Source organism: Pseudorca crassidens, chromosome X (genome assembly GCF_039906515.1).
Source record: "Pseudorca crassidens isolate mPseCra1 chromosome X, mPseCra1.hap1, whole genome shotgun sequence".
Lineage (NCBI taxonomy): Eukaryota > Metazoa > Chordata > Mammalia > Artiodactyla > Delphinidae > Pseudorca > Pseudorca crassidens.
In genome coordinates, this window is record NC_090317.1 from 90,931,917 (window position 1) to 90,953,782 (window position 21,866).

At 52.0% G+C, this 21,866-nt stretch overlaps 1 protein-coding gene and 1 long non-coding RNA gene across 4 annotated transcripts in view; one reads left to right on the top strand and one right to left on the bottom strand.

Annotated features, from left to right (window-relative positions):
- The window catches only part of LOC137217540 (uncharacterized), a 35,686-nt gene extending 17,783 nt beyond the window's left edge, over positions 1–17,903 (top strand). The window contains exon 3 of the long non-coding RNA XR_010940131.1: positions 16,027–17,903. This is a non-coding gene — a long non-coding RNA (uncharacterized lncRNA). The remainder of the gene's footprint in view (positions 1–16,026) is intronic.
- Positions 7,578–18,886, bottom strand: SUV39H1 (SUV39H1 histone lysine methyltransferase). 3 transcript variants are annotated; one of them, XR_010940130.1, is made up of 7 exons: positions 18,281–18,886; positions 16,003–16,148; positions 14,052–14,714; positions 8,817–8,963; positions 8,605–8,734; positions 8,170–8,335; positions 7,728–7,859 (listed from the first exon to the last, which is right to left on the bottom strand). XR_010940130.1 is itself a non-coding variant. In XM_067724508.1 (6 exons), the coding sequence occupies exons 1-6, from the start codon at positions 18,297–18,299 to the stop codon at positions 7,726–7,728; spliced, it is 1,239 nt and encodes a 412-aa protein (XP_067580609.1). In that variant the 5' UTR covers positions 18,300–18,878; the 3' UTR covers positions 7,578–7,725. The 3 variants fall into 3 exon arrangements, 2 of the variants coding, with proteins under 2 accessions (XP_067580609.1, XP_067580611.1); XM_067724508.1 differs by lacking the exon at positions 8,170–8,335 and having other exon boundaries at positions 7,578–7,859; positions 18,281–18,878; XM_067724510.1 differs by lacking the exon at positions 7,728–7,859 and having other exon boundaries at positions 7,883–8,335.
- Between the last annotated feature and the right edge of the window lie 2,980 nt (positions 18,887–21,866).

Below are 21,866 nucleotides of genomic sequence, written 5' to 3' on the forward strand. Positions count from 1 at the left end.
GCTATACCACAAGATGTCCCGTCTGCCATCCGGTGTATTTTCTGGGTGTATTTTGCAGCTCATGGAGTATCTAACTTGATTGTGGATGGATGTTGCAGGCTTTGAAGTCTTTGTTTGTTTGTTTTGTATCCAGGCTGTGATGTCTCTAATCTTTTTGTCAATGTACATCCCAGGACTTGAGCCCTCTGATCTATTTGTGGGTGTATCCCCCTATATATGAGGACTGATTTCCATGTGTGATTTGTAGGGTTTTGTTTTTTTTTTTTTTTTTTGCGGTACGCGGGCCTCTCACTGTTGTGGCCTCTCCCGTTGCGGAGCACGGGCTCCGGACGCGCAGGCTCAGCGGCCATGGCTCACGGGCCCAGCCGCTCCGTGGCATGTGGGATGTTCCCGGACCGGGGCACGAACCCGTGTCCCCTGCATTGGCAGGCGGACTCTCAACCACTGCACCACCAGGGAAGCCTGATTTGTAGGTTTTGATGTGTCTGGTCTGTTGGTGAATGTCCAAGGATGTGAAGTCTCTGAGGTGTTTGTGGGTGTATTTCCCAATATGTGATTTTTGGGGAAGCTGTTTGTGGATGAGTATTCCAGAATGTGTGTCTCTCTCCACTTTGCGTGTTTATTTTGCTGATGCGAGGTCTCTGATCTGTTTGCTGTTGTCTTCCCAGAACCTCAGGTCACTGATATGCTTCTGGGTGTCTGTCTGAGGATGTGTTATCTGTATTCTCTTTGGGTGTAGTCGCCAGATGTGAGGTCTCTGATTTGTTGTATGTTCCAGGATGCAAGGTTTGTAAATGGTTTGTGGGTGTTTTGCAGGATTTCATGTCTGTGATCTATTTGAGGGTGTGTGTCCTAGGATGCGAGGTTTCTGATCTGTTTCTTTCTTTCTTTCTTTCATTTTTATTTTTTTTGGCCACGCTACGCAGCTTGCAGGATCTTAGTTCCCCAACCGGGGATTGAACCTGGGCCCCGGCAGTGAAAGTGCCAAGTCCTAACCACTGGACCATCAGGGGATTCCCTCTGATCTGTTTCTGTGTGTATTTCCCAGTATGTGAGGTCTGTGAACATTTTGTCGCTATATGTCCCAGTATGTGATAGCCCTGATATCTTCATGTGTATTGTCAAGCTTTTGAGGTCTCTGATTTGTTTCTTGCTGTTTATTCCAGGATGTGAAATCCCAAACTGTTTGTTGGTATGTGTCCCAGGTTGTGTGGTCTCTGATCTGCTTGTGGGCGAATGTCCCAGTGTTTGAGGTCTCTAATCTCTTTGTGGGTGAGTATTCCAGAATGTGTGTCTCTCTCCACTTTGCGTGTACATTTTGCTGTTTCCCAGGATTTTAAAGTATATTTCCTGGAATGTGCCTCTCTCTGGTCTTTTTTGATGTATGTCCCAGGGTGGGCAGTATCTGATCCCTTTGTGGGTGTACATTCCGTGGTGTATGCTCTCTGTCTGATGTTTTGTGTCTCAGGGTCTGAGGTCTCTGTTGTGATTGTGGGCATATGTCCCAAGACATAAGTTCTCTGACCTCTTTTAGGGTCTATGTCCCAGCATGAGAGGTATTTCATCTAGTGCTGTGTGTATTTCCAGCTTGCAAGGTCTATTACCTGTCTGTGGGTGTATGTCCAAGGGTGTGAAGTCTCTGATCCATGTGGGGGTCCCTGTCCCCGGCTGTCACATTTGTTTGTGGGTGTACTTCAAGACGTGAGACACCTGATCCCTAGTGGTGGTGTGTCTCAGGATGTGAGGGTCTGTTTTTGTATGTCCGTCAACAGTGTATGGTGTCTCACCTGTTTGGGACTCTGTGTCCCAGGTCACACGGTTTTGACCTGTCTTTCTTTGTCCCAGCATGTGAGGTCTCAGAGGTGGTTGTTTTTTTTTTAACATCTTTATTGGAGTATAATTGCTTTACAATGGTGTGTTAGTTTCTGCTTTATAACAAAGTGAATCAGTTATACATATACATATGTTCCCATATCCCCTCCCTCTTGCGTCTCCCTCCCACCCTCTCTATCCCACCCCTCTAGGTGGTCACAGAGCACCGAGCTGATCTCCCTGTGCTATGCGGCTGCTTCCCACTAGCTAGCTATTTTACGTTTGGTAGTGTATATATGTCCATGCTACTCTCTCACCTTGTCACAGCTTACCCTTCCCCCTCCCCATATCCTCAAGTCCATGCTCTAGTAGGTCTGTGTCTTTATTCCCATCTTACCCCTAGGTTCTTCATGACTTTTTTCTTAGATTCCATATATATGTGTTAGCATATGGTATTTCTCTTTCTCTTTCTGACTTACTTCACTCTGTATGACAGACTCTAGGTCCATCCACCTCACCACAAATAACTCAATTTCGTTTCTTTTTATGGCTGAGTAATATTCCATCGTATATATGTGCCACATCTTCTTTATCCATTCATCTGATGATGGACACTTAGGTTGCTTCCATCTCCTAGCTATTGTAAATAGAGCTGCAATGAACATTTTGGTACATGACTCTTTTTGAATTATGGTTTTCTCAGGGTATATGCCCAGTAGTGGGATTGCTGGGTCATATGGTAGTTCTATTTGTAGTTTTTTAAGGAACCTCCATACTGTTCTTCATAGTGTCAGAGGTGTTTTGGGTTTGTGTCCCAGGATTTGAGTCTCTGGTCTCTTTGTGGGTGTGAGTACCCAGTCCGTCCATTCTTTGGTGTATTTCCCAGGATATGAATGCTCTGATCTGTTTGTTGGCATGTATCCCGGCATGCGACGTGTCTGTATTTTTATGTGCAAATGTTGCAGGGATTGAGGTCTGTGATCTGTTTGTGGTTATATGTCCCTGGATGCTGTTTCTCTGAAATGTTTGTGGGTGTATATCTCAGCCTGTGTGGTTTTTGATCTTTATGTGAGTATGTCACAGGATGTGAGGTCTGTTCTTTCAGGGCATGATTTCCTAGAATTTGAATTCTCTGAGCTGTTTGTGTGTGTGTGTGTGTGTGTGTGTGTCCCAGGGCGTGAGTTTCCTGATCTGTTTGGGTGTGTATGTCTCACAATTTGAGGTCTCTTGAGTTATTCAATGTTCTGCATCCAGCATATTTTCTTTGAATTATACTTTAGGGTCTATATCCTAAGTCTCAGAAGGATTTCTGAATCCTGGATTTGGGGGTTCTGAGCTTCTTCTGGTCTACATTCCAGGGGTGAGTTCACTGAGCTGTTTGGGTGACTGTCCTAGAGTCTGTGGTCCCGTTTGGGACATATTTTCAGGTGTGAAGTCTTCTTTTCCAGAGGCCTCAGTCCCAGGGTGTGAGCTATCTGACTCATTAGAGGTTTGTTCCAGGGTCAAGTTCTCTGAGCTTTTAATGGGGGGATGGGGGTGGGTGGGTGCCGGTTAGTGAGTTTTCTGAGCTATTTGGAGGTCTTTATTCGGTGTGTGAAATCTCTCAACTCTGTAGTGGTCTCTGTGCAGAGTATGATGTCTCTGAACTACTTAGAAGTCTCTCTTTCCAGGGGAGAGGTGGCTGAGCTGTTTGGGTGTCACCCCTCTGATCCGTTTTGAGCCCATGTCCCAGGGAGTGAGCTCTCTCTGATGCTGGGGGTTTTGTCTTTGGGTGTGATTTTTCGGGGCAGTTTCAGGATCTGCTTCCAGAGTTTGAGGTCTTTCTGCTGAGGTCTTTCTACTGGTTCAGACCTCTGTGTCCCAGAGTGTGAGATCTCTGATCTCTGTATCCCTTGATATTGAGGTCCCTAACCGTTGGGGTATGTTTCCAAGGGTGAGGTAGCTCCTGTTGGGGGAGTCTCTGTCCCAGGATGTGAGGCCTCTGACTTACTAGGGGGTCTGTTTCCAGGGTTTGAGGTCTCTGAGCAGTTTGGGGTTCTGTCACCAGTTTATGATGTCTCTTGGGTGTTTGGGGGTCCGTGTCCTGGTTATTATGTTTCTGAGCTGTGTAGGGGTCTGTCTCCTAGGGTGTAAGGTTTGTTAACTCTGAGCATTTTGGTGTTGTATGTCTGACATGTGAGGTCTCTGGCCTGTTTGTGGGTCTACTTTCCAGGCTGTGAGGTTAATGAACTCTATGGGGGTTTCTGTCCCAGAATGTGAGGTGCTTGTGTGTGGGCACACGTAGCCAGAATGTGCTGTGTCTGAGCCGTTTTTGTGCCTCCATGATGCGAGGTCCCCAAGCTGTTGTGGGTCTGTGTCCCAGTTATGAGGTCTCTCTGCCATTTGTAGCAGACTTTGCCCAGGTTTGTGAGGTTTCTGGGCTGTTTGGTGATCTGTGTCCATAAAGGTCAGGTATCTGAAATCTTTCTGGATATGAGTACAAAGTGCAAATTCCTTGAGTGGTTTTGAGGTCTGAGTCCAAGGTGTGCTATTTCTCAGTCGTTTGCGGGTCTGTGATTTTTGCTGGGGATGTTAGCCTAGGATGTGAGGTTTCTAAGCTGTTTGGGGTCTGTGTCCAGGACGTGTGACCTCAGAGTTATCTGGGGTCTGTATCACAGGACCTGAAGTCTAGAAGCTGTGTAAAGGATCCATGTCCAGATCTTCGGATCTCTGAGCTCTTCTGTGAACTAGAATATGAGGCCTTTGAGCTGTTTGGGGGTCTGTCTCAGTGTTTGAAGGCTCTATTTGGGGGAAATCTGTGTTCAGTACGTGACATCTCTGAACAGGAATCTGTCGAGAGTGTGACGTTGCTGAGCTGGGTTAGGTCCCGTGTCCCAGCGGATGTGATTTTGGTGCTGTCTAGCATCATGTTCGTGTTGTGAGGTCTCTCAGCTGTCTGGTGGTCTGAGAAGAGGGTTTGAGGTCTCTGAACCATTTCTCCATCTTTACCCAAGTTTGTAAGTTCTTCAAGAAGTTGGTGGGTCTTTATCTCCAGCTGTGAAGTCTCTGAGCTTTGTGGGGGCCTGTAGTGAGATTTTCAGGTCTCTGAACTCTTTGGGTATGTATGTGGGTTGCAAAGCGTGAGGTCTCTGAATTGCTTGGTAGTCTTTCCTAGGATGCCCTGACTCTGAACTGTTTAGGGGTCTGTGTCAGAAGGTGTGAGGTCTCTGAACCATGTATAGATGTTTCCCAGAGTCGGAATTCTCTGAACTGTGTCTGTTTCTGGGCTCTGAGATCTCTAAGCTCTTTGGGGTCTGTGTTCAAGACTTGAGTCTGAGTTGTTTGCGGCACTGTGTTCTAGGGAGCAAGGGCTCTGGGGTGTTTAGTGCTCTGTGTTCCGGGGTGTCTCAGCAACTTGGGGGTCCATGTCTAAGGTATGAGGTTTTGGAATAACTTAGGGATCTGTGTTCAGAGTATGAAGTCTCTCGGGTGTTTCGGCGGTCCATGTCTGGGGTGTCACATCTCAGCTGTTTTGGGGGGGTTATCTGAGGCTATGAGGCCTCTGGGCAGTTTGGGACTCGATGATCAGGGTGTGAAGGCTCCAAATAGCTTGGGGAGCAGTATTCCAGATTGTGAGGTATTTGAGATGTTTGTGCATCTCTAGCCCATGAATCCAATGCAGTGTATGAGGCAGCATCTGAGGTCTCGGAGTTCTTTGGAAGTCTGTGTCCCCTGGCTTCAGTGCAGCCTCAGTGATGTGGGGTTTGTGTCTAGGTATGAGATTGCTGAGCTGTAGGGAGATGTATGTCCCAGGGTGTGAGGTCCCTGAGGTTTGGGGTCAATATCCAATGTATAAGGTCTATGAGCTGTTTGGAGGCTCATGCCCTAGGTGCCCTGAGGTCTCTGAGCTGTTGAGGATTCTGTCACCTGTGTGTGAGGTCTTTGAAATCTTTGGGTATGTGCCACAGCATGTGCAGTCTCTGAGCAAAACCAAAGGGCACTGGCTCACGTTCAGGTTGAGGGGTGATAAAAACAAGTACATATACTTGAAACACCATCTCATTGTTATCTGCTCTATACCCTGGCACGTATAGGTGCTCAATAAATATTTGCAGAAAAACCTTCCCCTAGCACACACAAACTTTTCTCTTTGAATGCAGTAGGCAGGCTTTGGGCTCAAAACTTTGAAGAGCAGGGAGGATCCAGCTAGAATTGTGTCTTATTTCTGTATCTATCTCCACTGTATTTATTTCTCTGGTTTTTGTTTATGGCCAGTGATAATGGTTTGTCCATTTAAACAGCAATGGATTTAGTTTGCTTTTTCAGTGCATTATAAAATTTAAGTATAAAGCAAGCTTATTTTAGGTCAGGATGTTATGTAGACAGTGCAAGTGGTGCACTGTGGGGAGTGTTAGTCAAATGGCTGAGGTTGGAGGACTGCGTTCCTGGGCGCCCCCGGCTCCCAGCCTCTCACCTCCCCAACCCCCACCTACACAAGGTCTTCAATCCCCACACCTTGGTTTGTTCAGTCAATAATTTGTTTTATTGATGCCCATCCCAGGCTGGGTAGGGCTGAGGGATATACAAGAGAAGAATCAGATTCAGTCCATGCCTGAAGGTCAGTCTGGGGTGGGAGCACGGACACACAGACGGACATATAAACGGACACACAGATCTGGTGGCAGGGCACACAATGTCACGTAGGGACACTACGCACAGGTAGTCAGGGAAGGCTTCCTAGAGAAGACCTCACAGGGGAAGCAAGGGGCGAGGCAGCCATCAGAGCCTTCACCTTTTGTACATTTGTGGGCAGGTAACTTTTGAGACCAGTGGACCCAAGGTGAGCACAAAGGGCCAGGGCTGGGAGGCAGCAGAGGCTCCCCTCGCCTCACCACACCCTCGTGGGTAAGCCAGCCCCACCCCCATTCTTGGCCTGCGCTTTGCCTTCTGCCACATGGGCCCGTTCCTGGGATCCACCTCCATTGTTTCCAAGGCTTCCCTGAGACAATCCACATGGACCAGGTGCTCTGCCCAGTGCCTGGCACCTCATCAACGCCCCATCAATGCACATTTTGTCCTAAGTGCTATCTACAGCCTAGCCAGGTCTCAGTTCCAGCTCTGGGTACTCCCAGCAGTCGTCGCACCCCAGGTTTAGAGCTCCCAGCACCCTTTGAGCTCCTGAGAGCCCTGGGCACCTTCTATGTACTCCCAAAGGCAAAGCTCAGTCCCAGCCCACCTTAAGGGCTGGGAAAGTCTGGACTGCCTTTCACTGGCCAACAGGCCATGGGCATCCACTGTCCTTCCAGTGGCATGTGGGTGTCCACTTCTCAGACGCACAGCCCTGAAAAAGAGACCCTACGGCTCTTAGGCCAACACTAGGAGCATGCAAGCATAAGCAGGAACCAGCCTCAGACCCCAGCCTTGGAGACCCCCTTTCTTTCACTAGCACAACGTTTCTGTGGTAGGGGAGACAGTGGGCTGGGAACCCTGGGCTCTGGTATCAGCCTGTCCTGGGGCCGCTTCCCCACACCCTTGGGGTAGTGGGGAGAGGGCCTGCAACAGACCCCTCAAGCTCCAGGCAGAAGCAGGTGCAAAAACAAACGTCTTTCTGTTCTGGGTCTGGGCTGGGGCTCAGCCCTTGGACCTCCTTGCTAGGCGATGAAATCCCAACTGCAGAAAGTCCTGGTGCTGAAAAATCACTTCCGAAGGTGGGCAGGGGTAAGTGCAACCCACGGATGGGGCTGGGACAGGGAGAGGGAACTCCTGTAGTCTGTCCTCCCCACGGCCCCGCAGCGCCGAGCATGGGGCAGGTGGGGGCAGGCAGAGGCAGGCAGGAGGCCCTGGCAGTCGTTCCTCAACAGGAGGGCAGCAGTGGGTGGGTGGGGTACGCATATTTAGGCCCCCATGGTCAGTCTGGCCTCAGACTTCAAAGGGCTAGAAGAGGTATTTGCGGCAGGATTCAGTCCCACACTTGCATTCAATACGGACCCGCTTCTTGGGGGAGCCGGGGAGCCCGGCCAGGCCAAAGTTGGAGTCCATGCGGGTGCTCTCCATGTCCACGGGGTCCACTGTGGAGTCATAGCCGGGGGTGGGGTGGGGGGGTACTTGTTAGATAGAAGGCCTAGATGAAGTTGTCCCACTGCCCTTTTTACCACGGGACCCAGGGATCTTAGGGGATGGGAGCAGGTCTGAGGTCTGGGTCAGGAAGGGGTCATGGGGTTGGTGGTTTCAGGCAAGGGCCAGGGCTTAACACTAGATGGGTGTTCAGGTATTAGGAAGATGGCCAGGGATTGGGGGTTCTTGGAGGAGGGGTGTCAGGGAGCTGTCAGGGGCAACCAAGAGGGTTGTGTCAGGCAGGGGTCAGGAATGGAGGGTCACCTGGGCATCCAGAGGGGCATCTGAACTCTCCTGCCAAAGATCCCCCCTCGAGTGTCTCAGAGGTGGCTAGTTGGTCAAGAAGGGGACTGGTTGGAGGCCACAAGGGTGTCCAGAGGCTTAGAATGAGGAAGGCCAAAGGGGGTTAGGAGTGGGGAGGGTTGGGGGACTGGGGAAATTCAGACAAGATTGGAGTCAGGAGGAGTGTCATAACTGTTGAGCCAAACATCCTCCCCCGGGAGCCCTGGGAGAAGGTGGCATGAGTGTATCAGAATGGGGGTCCAGTGGCTGGGAATTAAGGGACCCCCAAAGGGTAGGCAGGGGTCCAGGAGTCCAGATATGAGACTGGGAGTAAGAACATCTTAAAGTTCCTTGGGGAAGGGTCCTTGTGCCCCACGTCATCGTGTGTCCCTGCCCGCGGTCCCCTGCCACCCCCACCTTGCATGTTGTAATCGAAGGTAAGCTCCTCGCCTGCCCGGATGGTTCTTGTGGCAAAGAAAGCAATGCGGGGCAGCCGCTCATCAAGGTTGTCTATGAAGACGTTGTACACCTGGAGGTTGGGGTCACACTGGGCAAAAAAGAACAGTGGGAGGGTGAGGAGGGGCCCAGCCTGCTCCTCCCGACCCCCCGCCCGCCTTCGGGGTACCCACACTGTGGTTGACAAAATGGGAGATGTTGCCGTAATAGGCGGCGTCCACGGTGTACACATCCTCCACGTAGTCCAGGTCGAAGAGGTAGGTGGCGCCCTGGCGGTCGTAGATCTGGCCCCGCCGCTCTGCCTCCTCTGAGGTAATGATCTGAGGAGAAGGCCACAGGGGAGGGGAGGTTGGCCAAGAAGGTTCAGGAAAGCCAGCACAGCTCCCGACCCCCTAGCATGGCCCCCCTGGAGGAGAACAAGGGAGCAAGGAGGCACCCGCACCCTGCAGCTGGCTCAGCGGGGCTGGGCGGTGTGGACACATGCGAGGCAGTGACGCACAGGGTGTGTCAGCCCTTCTCAGCCCTCTGGAGGGCACTGGGAGTCTCAACGGTAGGCGGAGGGCGGCCACAAGGTCCAGGAGTGACAGACAGAGGTCCCCATAGTGAGATACCCATAGTAGGACATAGTGAGGGGACCCAGATCAAGGGTGAGAAAGAAGAAGACCCAGTACTCAACAGAGAGGGGTGGGGAGAGTGGGGGTGAGAGAGGCTGACTGATCCAGGGCGAGAGAGCCTGAGGCGCTGCAGGATCCAGCACTAGAGAACCGAGCCAGTGCAGGGCGGTGCAGACAGCAAAAGGAACATGGAGAGTAAGCTGAAGAGAGAGGCCTGGGAAAAGGGAGACTGAGTGAATGAGAAAGGGACTCAGAAGAGAGAGCTAGAGGCAGAGAGTTAGAAACAGACAGAATCTTAATGCAAAAGATCCAGGTCCAGAAAAAAGGCCCAAGACCCCAAGGAGTCTGAGATCACAAAAAAGAGACCAAGGCCAAAAACTCAGAGATGGAAGAGGAAAGAAAGGGGACCAGAGCACAGAGTAGAGCACCTCGCTCAGCCCTGACACCGCACACTGCCAACAACTGGTATTTAAGACAGCAGTAGGCATTTCCTCCTCCCCAGATGGGTCCCCATCTGTCCTAGTAACTGGACCATTATCCTAGCCCAGCCTGTCCTTGCCTCCCAAATGCTGGTGACGGATTCCTCACCCCAGCCCCTGCCACACTCCATCCCTCCTCTCCATCCCTCATGTCCCCTCTTCTGGGCCCATGCCTCTGGGTGAGGTCCCGCGGTAGCCAAGATTGCCCCCTCCTCAGCCTGGGTGCCCCTAGACCAGGGCCGGCCTCGTTCTCCACTCCCGGGTTTCTGCCCGGCCCTCAGACACAAGTGCCAGCACAGTACACAGCAGACACACAGCAGATGCCCATTATTTGTATCCTGCTTTCTAGCTCGGAGACCTGACCTCTGTCCAGCAGTGGTTCTATAGGCAACTCAGGCACTCTCTTCTCGCCACACCCCTTATTCCTTCCTTCTCCCTTCATCAGAGACCCACTGCCCACCACCACCCTCCTGCCACACTGGGCATAAGCCCAAGACCCACCCAGGCCTCCTTCCTTGCTCATCCTCAAGCCAGCCAGTGACCTTGCTCTTCCTACTTCTGGTCTTGACCAGCCTCCGTTTTCTCTAGCCTCCTCCCTGCCTCCTCCACCATCACCTCCAGCCTCTGTTCCGTGCTGAATGCCAATCAACAACCCCCTTAGAAGACCAAGGCCTATCCCTCAGGCCGCACTGCTCACTGCCCCATACTCCAGCTCCATTCCGTGAGGAACCTGGCTCCCCCATACCCTCAATTTTTGTTTGTTCACTCATTCATTCAGTGGATTTTCATGAGGCCTACCCTGTGCCTGGTCCCAGTACTCAGGGGTTACAGTTGGGTGGGGGAGACACAGGAACCAGGCTTTGTCCTGGCCCTCAGGGGTCAATTTGGTGGGGAAGTCACAGGGACCAGGTCCAGTCTGGCCCTCGTGGGTCACAATCTGGTAACATAGATGGACTCAGACACCCACAGTGCTTAGAGTTTAAGGGGCAGTGGAAAAAAGATACACCATCAAAGCAAACTGCAGATCACACAAGGGCTTTGACCAGATTGAAAAGTGGGGACTCTCCTGAGGGACAAAACAGGAGCCACAGAAGCATTTTGAGGAAGAGTATATCAAGGTCAGTTTCCCTCTACCTCCCACATACTCTTCCTTGTGACATCAGCTCCCAAAGATGTCACTTCTCTGTGCAGCCTTCCTGAAGCTCCCAATCCCCACCCACCGCTGCCTTCAGAAGCCTGGGATCAAAGGACAGCCTCTCCTGGGCTCATGAGCATACTGGGTGGTGTCTGGGCCAGCTTTTCCCTTTGGGCCCCTCCCCAACCAGAGGGAATGCCCACCTCCTCCTCAGTCTCCATCTTCCTGCCTGTTCTGCCCCTACCTGCTCCCCCAGTCTCCCCAGGTGTGAGTCACACTGCAAACCCTGCAGGGCACAAACGGTTCCTTCTCTCTGTCTTCTTTTCATTCCCACTCTGTAAGGGGTGGTCCACCCTGAAAACCTGAGAACAAATCAGTCCATTTCCCTGCTCCCCAGCAATTCTCTGGAGTGACTGGGGAAGACAGATGGGCTAGAAGCTGGCAGCCGGGAAAGGGTTTTGATGGGAATGGGAACCAGAAGACTCAGAGTCCAGTTGCTGCTCTGCCCCGTCCCAGATATGGGATCCTGAATGTTCTCTCCCTGCCCCTGTTTCCTCAGCCAACCCCGCCCCCCCAAATCCAAAAAACAACACTCCACCAGGTTTGGCAGCACACCAGTTTTAGACATTTGGGCCTTTTTTACCCACTTTACTAGCTTGGTGACTGAGCACTTTACTATACCTCTCTGGGCCTCAGTTTTCTCATCTGTCGAATGGAGATGACAGTGACAATCATCCCAACCTGATAGGGGCTGTTGTCAAAATCCAACAAGATCAGAGATGTGAGAGGGATTTCTGTTTGTTTTTGTGTTAGGAGTGGTTATGAGTACCGTAGCTTGTCAAAATCTAACAGGCTCCCTGATTTTGTGCGCCCTTTCCCGAGAAAGGAAAAACTGCTGCTAATTAAATGATGATATGCCATCATTTAATTAAACTAAAGCGAGACTCACTTTCATTTCAGAGTTGTTAAAATATGAAGAAAGTGCATGTTTCAGAATTGATAAAACAGGCTATGTTCTCTGCTGGGTGAGGGTGGAGATGTTCTGACAGAACGTGGAAGGGCAGCTCACGTGGAAGGACTGTCAGTGCAGAGGTGGAGAGTGAACGGAGGTCCAGATTGGAGGAGGACAGTGTGGTGAACGGGTCGGGGATATGCCCTTGATAACACCCGGTAAGACAGCACCGCAGGGTCCCCAGAAACCGCCATGTTTACAGCGTGGAGGAGTAAGGACACTAAGGAAGAATGGTGGGAAAAGTATTGGGCCCAGGGGACCTTGGGGTGCCAGTGAGATGAAGACTCTTCCTCCTCCTTGCCTGTCAGGATTCTCCTGTGCTGTTGACAGCTCCTCCAAAGGCTGTCAGTGCAGTGAAGCTAGGGATACCCACTGCTCTGGACTTCCTCTAGGACTGTTGACTCCTGTGGGTGTGGACACCTCATCCCCTGCACTGCTAACATAGCTCTGGGGTGTGACATCTCTTCCACACTGTCACTGTCCCTCTAAGGTCTGGACATCTCCACCAGAGTGTCAGGGCGCTGAGGGTGTGGACACTTCCTCCAGGCTGTCAGAGTCTCTTAGGTGTAGACCTGAGCTCCTTCAGACTGTCATTATCCCTCTGGAGTGAGGACACTTCACTTTCCTGAGTGTCAGGGCAGTGTGGGTGTGGACACTTCCTAAGTCAGACCGCCAGGGTCCTCTGGAGAGCCTGCTCTCTTCCTCAGGTCGTTCTGGGACATGGACACCTCTTCCTACAGATTGTCAGGACCCCCCCTTCTCTAGACTGTCAGGAACCCTCTGGGCTGTGGTCACCTCCTTCTTCCTCTAGACTGTCAGGTCCTTCAACATGTGGACATTTCCTCCACCCAACCACTGGGATTATCTGGGGTGTGGACATCTCCTTGTCCAGACTGTCAGGGTCCTCTGCAGTGTGGACTGCTCTGCTTCTAGACGGTCTCTGCCCCGCTCCCAGCCCCGGGGGCTATGACCCTCTCTACTTTACAGTTCCTCAGAGCAGGAGCCTCTCCTCTTCATCAGTGTTATCACTACAGTGTAGACATCCTCAGGTGTGCGTCCCTTAGGCCAATTCTGTCACTTCCCAGCCATGTCATACCCCTAAGAGACCCACAGAAATACGGAGGTGTTTGGGTTTGTCATCGTGACAAGGCACACTCATGGATTTAAATGGTCAAGGTCCAGGGATGTTAAATGTTCCCCAATGCATGAGACGGTCCTACGTAACAAAGAACTGCCCCACTCCAAATGCCCACCACGTCCCATCTTAGAAGATGACACTTGCTGTTGCAGATACTTGCTAGTTATTCACCCAAATCCCTTTTTGTTTTCCACTTGGGCATATGGCTGAATCACACTTCACAGCTGCTTTGCACTGAGGTAAGGCCAGTGACTCGGTTCCAGCCAGTAGGTGCGGGCAGACATGATATGCACCGCGTCCAGGCCTGGCCTCTCAGAAATCTCCCCTTCTGCAACCCCCAGCCTACTTGCCAGGCAATGCTGAGGATCAGAGGCGACTCTAAGGCATGGCACAGGCACAAGAGGGAAAGAACCTAGGTGGCCACGCCGTCGTGTGGAAGGATACGACCCAAATGCCCACACTGGTAGAGCAAACGGACTTATAGCATGCAAAGCCATTAAGATGTGGGGCTCGTCTGGTCCAGCGGCTAGCCTGCTGGACACAGCCCGCCTTTCCCCAGTGTCCTGCGCGGCTAAAAGAGGAGGTAGCCAACCTCCCCAAGGCATGTCTATGTCCTACTCCAGACTGTGTTCCTTTTGTGCAGATAAGTAAAAGGTGCTCCTTCTGGGTAGACACAGCTTGGTGATAAGCTGGACCCTCGTGAAATGAGAAGAGGAAGTGCCTTTTCAGGTGACGCAATCCTGTGCAGACCACACGGCCTGTTAAAAGGAACGCTGCCTGGATTTCAGTTCCCGCTTTCCTCTTTGCTAGGTACCCTTATGAAGTCAACCCAGTCTGGAGGTATTTCAACGTGCCTTTACCAGCTTGGAATACTCGCCCCTGCCAGGATGTCCCTCTCACACTCAGGTTAACCCCCTCAACACCTTTCCCACAGGGAAAGCAGGGAAGCTGCAGGCACACAGTGGGGAGAGCTGGGCGCGCACGGTGGGAACACACGTGGGGAGAGCTGCGCACAGCCCCGTCTCCCTACCTCTCCCACGTACTCCATGACGAAGCTGTTCTTGCGGATCTTCTCCAGCGTGCGGACACCCCAGCCACGTCCATCATCCGTGCGGAAGATGCAAAGGTCATAGCGGATGCCCTTCTGTACCACGCGGTTGGGGCAGTCATAGCCACAGCGGCAGCGGGAGTTGCACTCGTAGATGGGCAGCCCGGCTCGCAGGCGCACCTGGCCCTGGTCATTGTAGGCAAACTTGTGCAGCGACGCCCCAGGGCAACAGCCTCCAGCAGGTGCCCACAAACAGTCTTGGCACTCGCAGCCCACAGCCACCTGGTTGAGGGTGATGCCCTCACCGACACGGTACTCGTTGATGTACACGAAGGCCCGTGGGGGGCCATCCAGGTCCACCTCGTTCTCCACGGTGATGCGTCCCAGGTGGCTGCGCTTGGCGTTGAGCTCCTGCTCCCAGCGCCGGAGCGCCCGCCTCTGCTTGGCCTTCTGCACCAGGTAGTTGGCCAGGCTTGGGTCCAGGTGCCGGGGTGGCTTTGACCGGTGGTGCCGCCGGAGCAGCTCCCTTTCCAAGTCCTTGTGAAACTGCTTGAGAATGCGCACACACTTGAGATTCTGCCGTGGCTCCCAGGTGCTCTCTGAGTCTGGGTACCCACGCCATTTTACCAGGTAATACTCCTGTTCCTGGGGGGTGGGGTGGGGAGGGATGAGGTCACTGTAAGTGATAGACGAGACCCTTGGGCCAGCCCTCATGGGACTTCCATCCCAACGCCTGTGGACAACACCCAAACTGTTCCCCCCGTTTCCTGGAATGACTCTGTGCAGTGGTTAAAAAGCATGGGCTCTAGAGTGAGGCTCACTGGGTTCAAATCCCTCACTCCCGCTTACTATCTGTCTAAATCCCAACTTTTAATTTAATCTCCCAAACATATTCCCTCCTGCTAGCTGTTCAGTCCAGCTCTCCAAGTCATCCTTGACTCCTTTTTCTCACACTCCCCACATCCACTCTCAGGAGATCCTGTCAGCCCTGCCTTCAAGCTACATCCAGAATCCTACACTTCACACCTCTGTCACCGTCACCACAGTCATTGCTCGCCTGGAGTGCAGCAGCCTCCTCACCTGTCCCCCTGCTTCCACCCTTGCCCCTACAGTCTGTTCTCCACACAGCAGCCAGAGGGATCTTTTCTTGCTGAGTGGCAGCTATAGGATAGAGTTTAACTACACAGATTCTACAACTAGACAAATCCTGAAACTGCCGCTCCCTAGCAGTGTAAACTTAGGCAGTTATTTAACCTTGCTGGGCCTGTTTCTTCATCTGTAAATAAGAAAAAAAAAGCTGACATTTTTCTAGCATTCGTTATGTAGCAGGTACTGTTCTAAGCAACTTACATGTATTAACTAATCTAACCCTCACAACTCTATATGAGGTAGATACTACTAATTATACCCATTTTATAGATGAGGAAAATTAAGTACAGAGAATTTGGGTAAGTATCCCGGGGTTACAGAGCCAGGATCTGAACCCAAGCATGCTGGCTCCAGGCTGCTCTCTTAACCATCCTGCCATTACCTCCTCTGGCAACAATAACAGTTCCCATTTTACAATGTTGCTGGCAGGATTAAATGAGTTTCTGAAAGGAAGTGCCTGGCAGGCAAAGTGCTCATAACCATTAGCTGTCATTATCTCCACTACTGGGGTCAACATCTCAATCTTTGCAATTGGTTTGTATTCCTAGGGAGGTGGGAGGAGAGATTTATCTGGGGATTCATTCTGGCTCCTGCCCCTCTCGGAAAGCCACTTAGTTTTCCCACCTGTAAAATGGAGATGATAAGAGGGCCTACTAATCCTATTTTTTTAAGATCAGAGGAGAAAATTACTTTTGGAAACAGATGTGGGTAATTGGGGGTAAGGGGGCAGGAAGCCAGCTTCCTTGAGTCACCCCTGCCCCAGCCATGGTCACCCCAGACTCACGCGGATCTTTTTGTAATCGCACAGGTACTCGACTTCAAAGTCATAGAGATTCCTCTTGGAGATGCCAAGGGCAGGGCAGGAGAGTTTGGCCAGGCGGCACAGGTCCTGTAGCTGATTCCAAGAAGACTTGCAACACACACTGCAGCCTAGAACAAAGGGGGCCATGAAGGAACTATTGCTGGGCATCCTGGCAAGGCCAGGGGTCAAAGAGGACCCCAAATCTTCCCTGGGACTTCCAAAGGACTACCTCAGAGTCAGTGAAATTTAATCCACAGGCCTTCCCACAGGCCTTCCCAATGCTAAGACCCTTCTACAACAAAAATGTGCCACTCCCATCTCAATGCTCACTGTCCAAGGCTTTCCCTGGAGCAGCAGACTTCCAAGTGGGATCTGCTGCATGGATTGTCCTAAAGGAATCTATTCCCAGAGCTTCCAGCTCCCTCTATACCATTCCTTAAACTGCCTGCAAACCTGCCTGGAGTTCAAGACCTAATCATCCTTCTCCCCACTTTGCAAAAGAAAGAGAACAACCCCCTCCATCTCAGTAGGGTGCATTTCTCCAAGGTGTGTGGGTAGGGATGGGATTAAAACCTCCAGGGCACCAAACAAAGGCGTAACTAGAAAGACTGGTCCATAATCCTTTATCTGAAGCTCCCGGGGCCAGATGTTTTGGAATCCAAATTTCTTTTTTAGATTTTACAAGTGCAGTTCTAGGTATATCCCATACATTCCCTAACACACCCCTAGTGTGGTCAGGGCATCAAGACATAATCAAATACATTAATAGTTCTGTAGCAAAAGTCTGAATTTTCACAAACATAGAAGAAATAAAGCTGCAAGATAGTGGCACTGAACAGTCCCTCCATCTAGCCTAGTTTTACCACTGAATGATACCAAATTTAAGTTTTCAGGGCTTTTTGGATTTCAGAATTATGAATAAGAGATTGTGGAGTGGTATTAGATTACAGGAAGCTTCCCCAAATGGTTAGTGCAGGTGCCTTAAACCCACAAGGTATATTTTTTCACACTGCATTTTGATTTTCTCTGTCTCATCCACATTTCTGTGAAGGGTAAAGCTGGCCCAAAGGGGTGTGCTCTGAATTCAAGAACAGACAGAACAATATAGGTTAGTGACAGTAATTACTTTAAATATACCTGGAATGTTTTGGGGGGCTACCAAAAGTTTTCAGGACACACAGATTTTTTTACTTAAAAAGGCTTCTTTCAGTTCAAGGCATATTCTTGATTACTGTGCTTTAGAAGCCATTTTATCAAATCATTTCACAAAACCCTTATTCCAAATATAGTCAGTCAGTCCTTATCCTATTTCATCTTTTAAAAATGTTTAATATTTTCTACCTTCCATTACAAAAACCAAACATTTAAACTCATGATGAAATACTCTAGACGTCAACCTACAAATGTACAAGAGCTTTGCAAAATTATTACGTGTGCATTTCCCCCCCTCCACTTAGGCAGGCCTAGTGGAGACTCGGCCTGTACCCACGCCTTCCTTTCCCTGTGATGCCTCTCCCTTTCAAATCCTTAACTTGCTTTTGAAGCCCCGCTAACGTGGTCCCAACTCACATCAGCTGCTGTCTCCGCACTGACCACAGATGGACTCTCCTACCCTCAGAGCTCCCCCTCACACCTGTGGAACCCATCCTCCCCGCAGCTTCCCTCACCCAGAGGGGCCCACCTTCCCCAACACACTGAGTCACCCCTCCTTCCCCGCGCATGGGGGAGTCCAGCTCTCCCATTAGGGAAGCCCCCTTCCCCTCTTCCTGGGCGAGCCCTCTCTGCCGCAAACCCCTCCCTCACCACGCTGCGAGGAGATACCCTCACCCAGAAGAGTCCCCCGTCCCCTAACTCTGAAAAGGAGGTCCGTCCCCTTCCCTCCCCTCCCCTTCCGGCGTCTCGCGTGGACACCAAGAGGGTAACGGTCACCGGCGACCAATTTTCCCGCGCGCGGGCGCGGCCTCCCAGACAAACCCCCGTGCGTGCGCGCGCCGTCCGGTCGCGACCTGCGGCGCGCGCGCCCCTCCCGTGTCCCCACTTAGCCCCTTGCCCGCCGCGTTCCGAGGCACGCGCCCCCTCCCCTCAGCCCCGCCCAGCCCCGCGCGCCAGGCCCGCGCGCCCCGAGCTCCAGCCTTTCGGCGCCGAGCTTCCGGCTCCCGACCCCGTGGCCTCGGACGCCGGGGCCCCGAGCCAGCGACGCCACCCCTCCAGCCCACCCGGCCCGGCCAGCGGGCCCGCGTCGCTGCCGCCACTGCTTCACCTTTTAAATTTTCCGCCATCTTTCCCCACGGCTAACTACATTCGGGCCTAACCGGCCTCGCGAGAGGAGAGCTCGCGCGGGCGTGGCCGAGAACGCGCAGCCTATTGGCCGCGCCGCGCCGCGAGCAGCGCCCGCGCGGACCAACCGGCGAGCCGTGACCGGATCCCTCCCCGCCTCCCGACTCGGTCCAGAAGGCGGGTGCTCGCCGGCGCTTTCCCAGAGTGCGTCTGGGAGGCGGAGGCGGCGGCGGCGGCAGCTGAGGTTGCCGGAGGCCCTGCCCGTAAGCCGGTCTGTCTGTCACGCTGTCAGCCAATCACGTTGTCAGCCAGCTGCACTGGGGGATTCTCCGTCCTGTCAGACCCCCAATTACCGCCGTCAGTCCGTCACCACATTTTAACCCCAAGCAGGCCGTGACTCCCCAGGTGGATTACCTCCACATACAGCTTGCTCAGTCAGTCACCCGACTCAAATCAGACAATCACCACGACCACTGTCTCATCAGACCTCCGCCCCCCATTCACGCTGTCAGTCTGTCAATAGCAGCATCCATTCGTGCCCTCGGGCCAGCTGCGAGGCCCTCAAGGCAGACACACGGCTCTGACAACAGCTACGCTACTCGCTGCTCGTCAGCCAGCCTGTCATTCCCTTAGACTGTCCCTTCATAGCACCGACAGTCGGTCCAGCAGCCGGGCTCTCTATCTACCCTGGCTCTGGGAGTAGCTCCGAATCCTCTGGGGAGAATCATCTCACCACCGCCCAGGAAGCCACAGCCGGGTCCTCGGGCTGGCTGTGATTATGTCAGGACAGGCTGTCATTGTCAGCATCTAATGTAGCCCTGGCAGTCACGCTCTCCACTGTCAGTTGGTCACTCTGTAATTCCCTCAGGTTCCTCCTCATTCACACCATGATCAGGCACTTTATTCCCTCAGAGCACGTAGTCACAGCAGCTAAAGCCTCCAGGCAACCTGTCAGTCGTCAACAATCTGTCATTTCTCAGGCAAGGCATGCCCCCCATTGGTCGGTCAGTCAGCAGCCTCTGACCCCGGGGCCCTCTTGGGGCGGCTGTGATTCTATCCATGGACAGCCATGGGGTCAGGCAGCTATACTCATCTTTCAGTGGGTCAGCTGGTCTGTGACTCATTCAGTCTGCCCCTCATATCAGTCAGCCAGGTAGCCATTCTCAGCATCCGACTGGCCACACAGTCTGTCAAGCATGCTGTGATTTGGTCAGGATAGACAGTCAGTCACCAGATACAGTTGCCTATCAGGCGGCCACAGATCTGTCCATCAGTCAGCCTGAAATTCCCTCAGGGTAGATCTCCTTTACACATCGCCAGACAGTGTAACATCCAGACAGCCCCTCGGGCTGGGTGTGATTCCTAACAAGTCAGCCATTTGCAACATCCTGCCACCGAGGCAGGCAGCAGCAGCGTGGATCATCAGTCAGCCAGCCTGTAAGTCCCTCAGGAGGCTGCCCATCTTTTGCACCATCAGGTCACCAGCCCCAGCCTGTCCCAGGCGGGCTGTAATTCAGTTCGATTTTCAGTAGCTCACAGTGTCAGGAAACTGCACTGTCATTTCCTCAAATTGCCCCTCTCCCTGTCAGTCCATGAGTTATGTAGTCAACCAAACGGTTATACAGTTAACCAAACGGTTATTCTGTGCCTGCCAGTCCACCTGTGCACCGGTTGGATAAATGGCTGGTCAGGCTGAGGTTCCATTAGTCCCTGCTTGCCGTGAGTGGAACAGTTAACAGTGAAGTCCCACCATAGATTCCCCTTCCCTCCCTTATTCCTTCTAGAACAGAGTCCGATGCTGGTCCTCACATGCCCCCAGTCTCCCCCGGCAGGCAGGACCCTCCCAATCCCAGGAGTCCAGGAGGCTTGTCCAACCCACGAAAGTGGTTTAAGGCATGACCTCTTTCTGCCTGAATCTAGGGGGAAATGTAGAGGTTTATGGGTATTGGGAAGCATCCCTTGGTCTTCCCCAAACAGTACAGTGTAGTGGGTAAAGGCTTGGATTCTAGAGCCCAAGTACCTGGGTTCAATCCCAGCTCCACCATTTACTAAAGTGTGTGACCTTAGGCAGTTTCTGCATCTGTAAAACCTCGGATGAATGACCTTGGGTGGGCATCTCCTACTCATCTAGAAAATGAATCTTTCTGGGGCTTCCCTGGTGGCGCAGTGGTTAAGAATCCGCCTGCCAGTGCAGAGGACACAGGTTCGAGCCCTGGTCCGGGAAGATCCCACATGCCGTGGAGCAACTAAACCTGTGCCCCACAACTACTGAGCCTGCACTCTGGAGCCCGCGAGCCACAACTACTGAGCCCACGTGCCACAACTACTGAAGCCCACGTGCCTAGAGCCTGTGCTCTGCAACAAGAGAAGCCACTGCAATGAGAAGCCTGTGCACCGCAATGAAGAGAGTAGCCCCTGCTCGCCGCAACTAGAGAAAGCCCGCGCACAGCAACGAAGACCCAACCCAGTCAAAAATAAAATAAATACAATAAACAAATTTATAAAACAAAAGAAAATGAATCTTTCTGTACTAGCACCTTTTCAAGAGACCTCAAAGTAAGAGGCTACCCTGTTATTACTGTGTCCTACTCCCAGCCACTCGTCTGTTCATTCAGAATTAATTTAGTGCCTAGCTGTGTATACTGCATCTCCCAGTGTGAGGCCAATACAAGGTTTTATCCATTCCAAGCTGCACAAGTTTGACCTGCTTTTAATGTAAACCTCACATGGACTGTACCACACATACAGAAAGCTCATAGACCATGGGTGACCCATGTCATGAGTTTCACAAGTGAACATACATGTGGAGCCAGAATGCAGGTTAAGGAACAACATCACCAGCCAGGGCTCCAGAAGCATTTAATTTTTTAACATCTCTGGAATCAGGCTGTGTCTTACAAGCGCTGATGGGTCATAATTTAATTGGCAGTACTTTTTTGTCTTTCTTAGCGATACATAGAATAACGATGCATTTTGTAATCAATGGTGACTCAAGATCAGGGACACCCAGTAATAACAATAGTAACAACAGCAGTAGCAGCATCTGATGCTTATAGATGCCTACAAGGAGGCAGGAACTTTGCAGACACCATCTACTTTAATTTTTATCTTCATTTTAAAGACTGAGGAAACTGAGTCCCAGGGAGGTCAAGCAACTCACCCACAGTCAACTCTTTTACCACAGGTCTGTGCTTGCTCTAGCCTGTGCTCCTGGGGCTTCAGAGGTTGTGTGATGTAAGGTCTTTTCCAGGACAAAGCCTGCCCAAGGGGTTACAGAACTCTGGGTTTGGCGAGGGGAGGTGGGGGAGAAGTGATATGATAGGCCCTTCCTAGACTCAGTGCTCGCCACGGGAACCGACCAGGGTTGGGTGGGTAGTGGAGTAGGGGATGAAGAGTAATGAAAGAATTAAAGGGAACCTGAGGCTCCCCCCTTCTCCAGCTTCCACGGCTGTGGGAGAATTCTTAAGGGGCAAAGCCAGCTCCACTCCCCACACCTCTGCCCTCCCCTAAACCCTCAAGCTGCCCTTGGATGGTTCAGAAATTCTTCCACTAGTCTTGCAGATGGAAGA

Excerpts from the sequence above, each read along its gene's own strand:
- SUV39H1 (XM_067724508.1), bottom strand. Across the intron at positions 14,715-16,002 it reads GCGATTACAAAAAGATCCGC|GAACAGGAGTATTACCTGGT; the intron begins GTGAGTCTGGGG and ends CCCACCCCCCAG. Across the intron at positions 8,964-14,051 it reads TCATGGAGTACGTGGGAGAG|ATCATTACCTCAGAGGAGGC; the intron begins GTAGGGAGACGG and ends CCTTCTCCTCAG.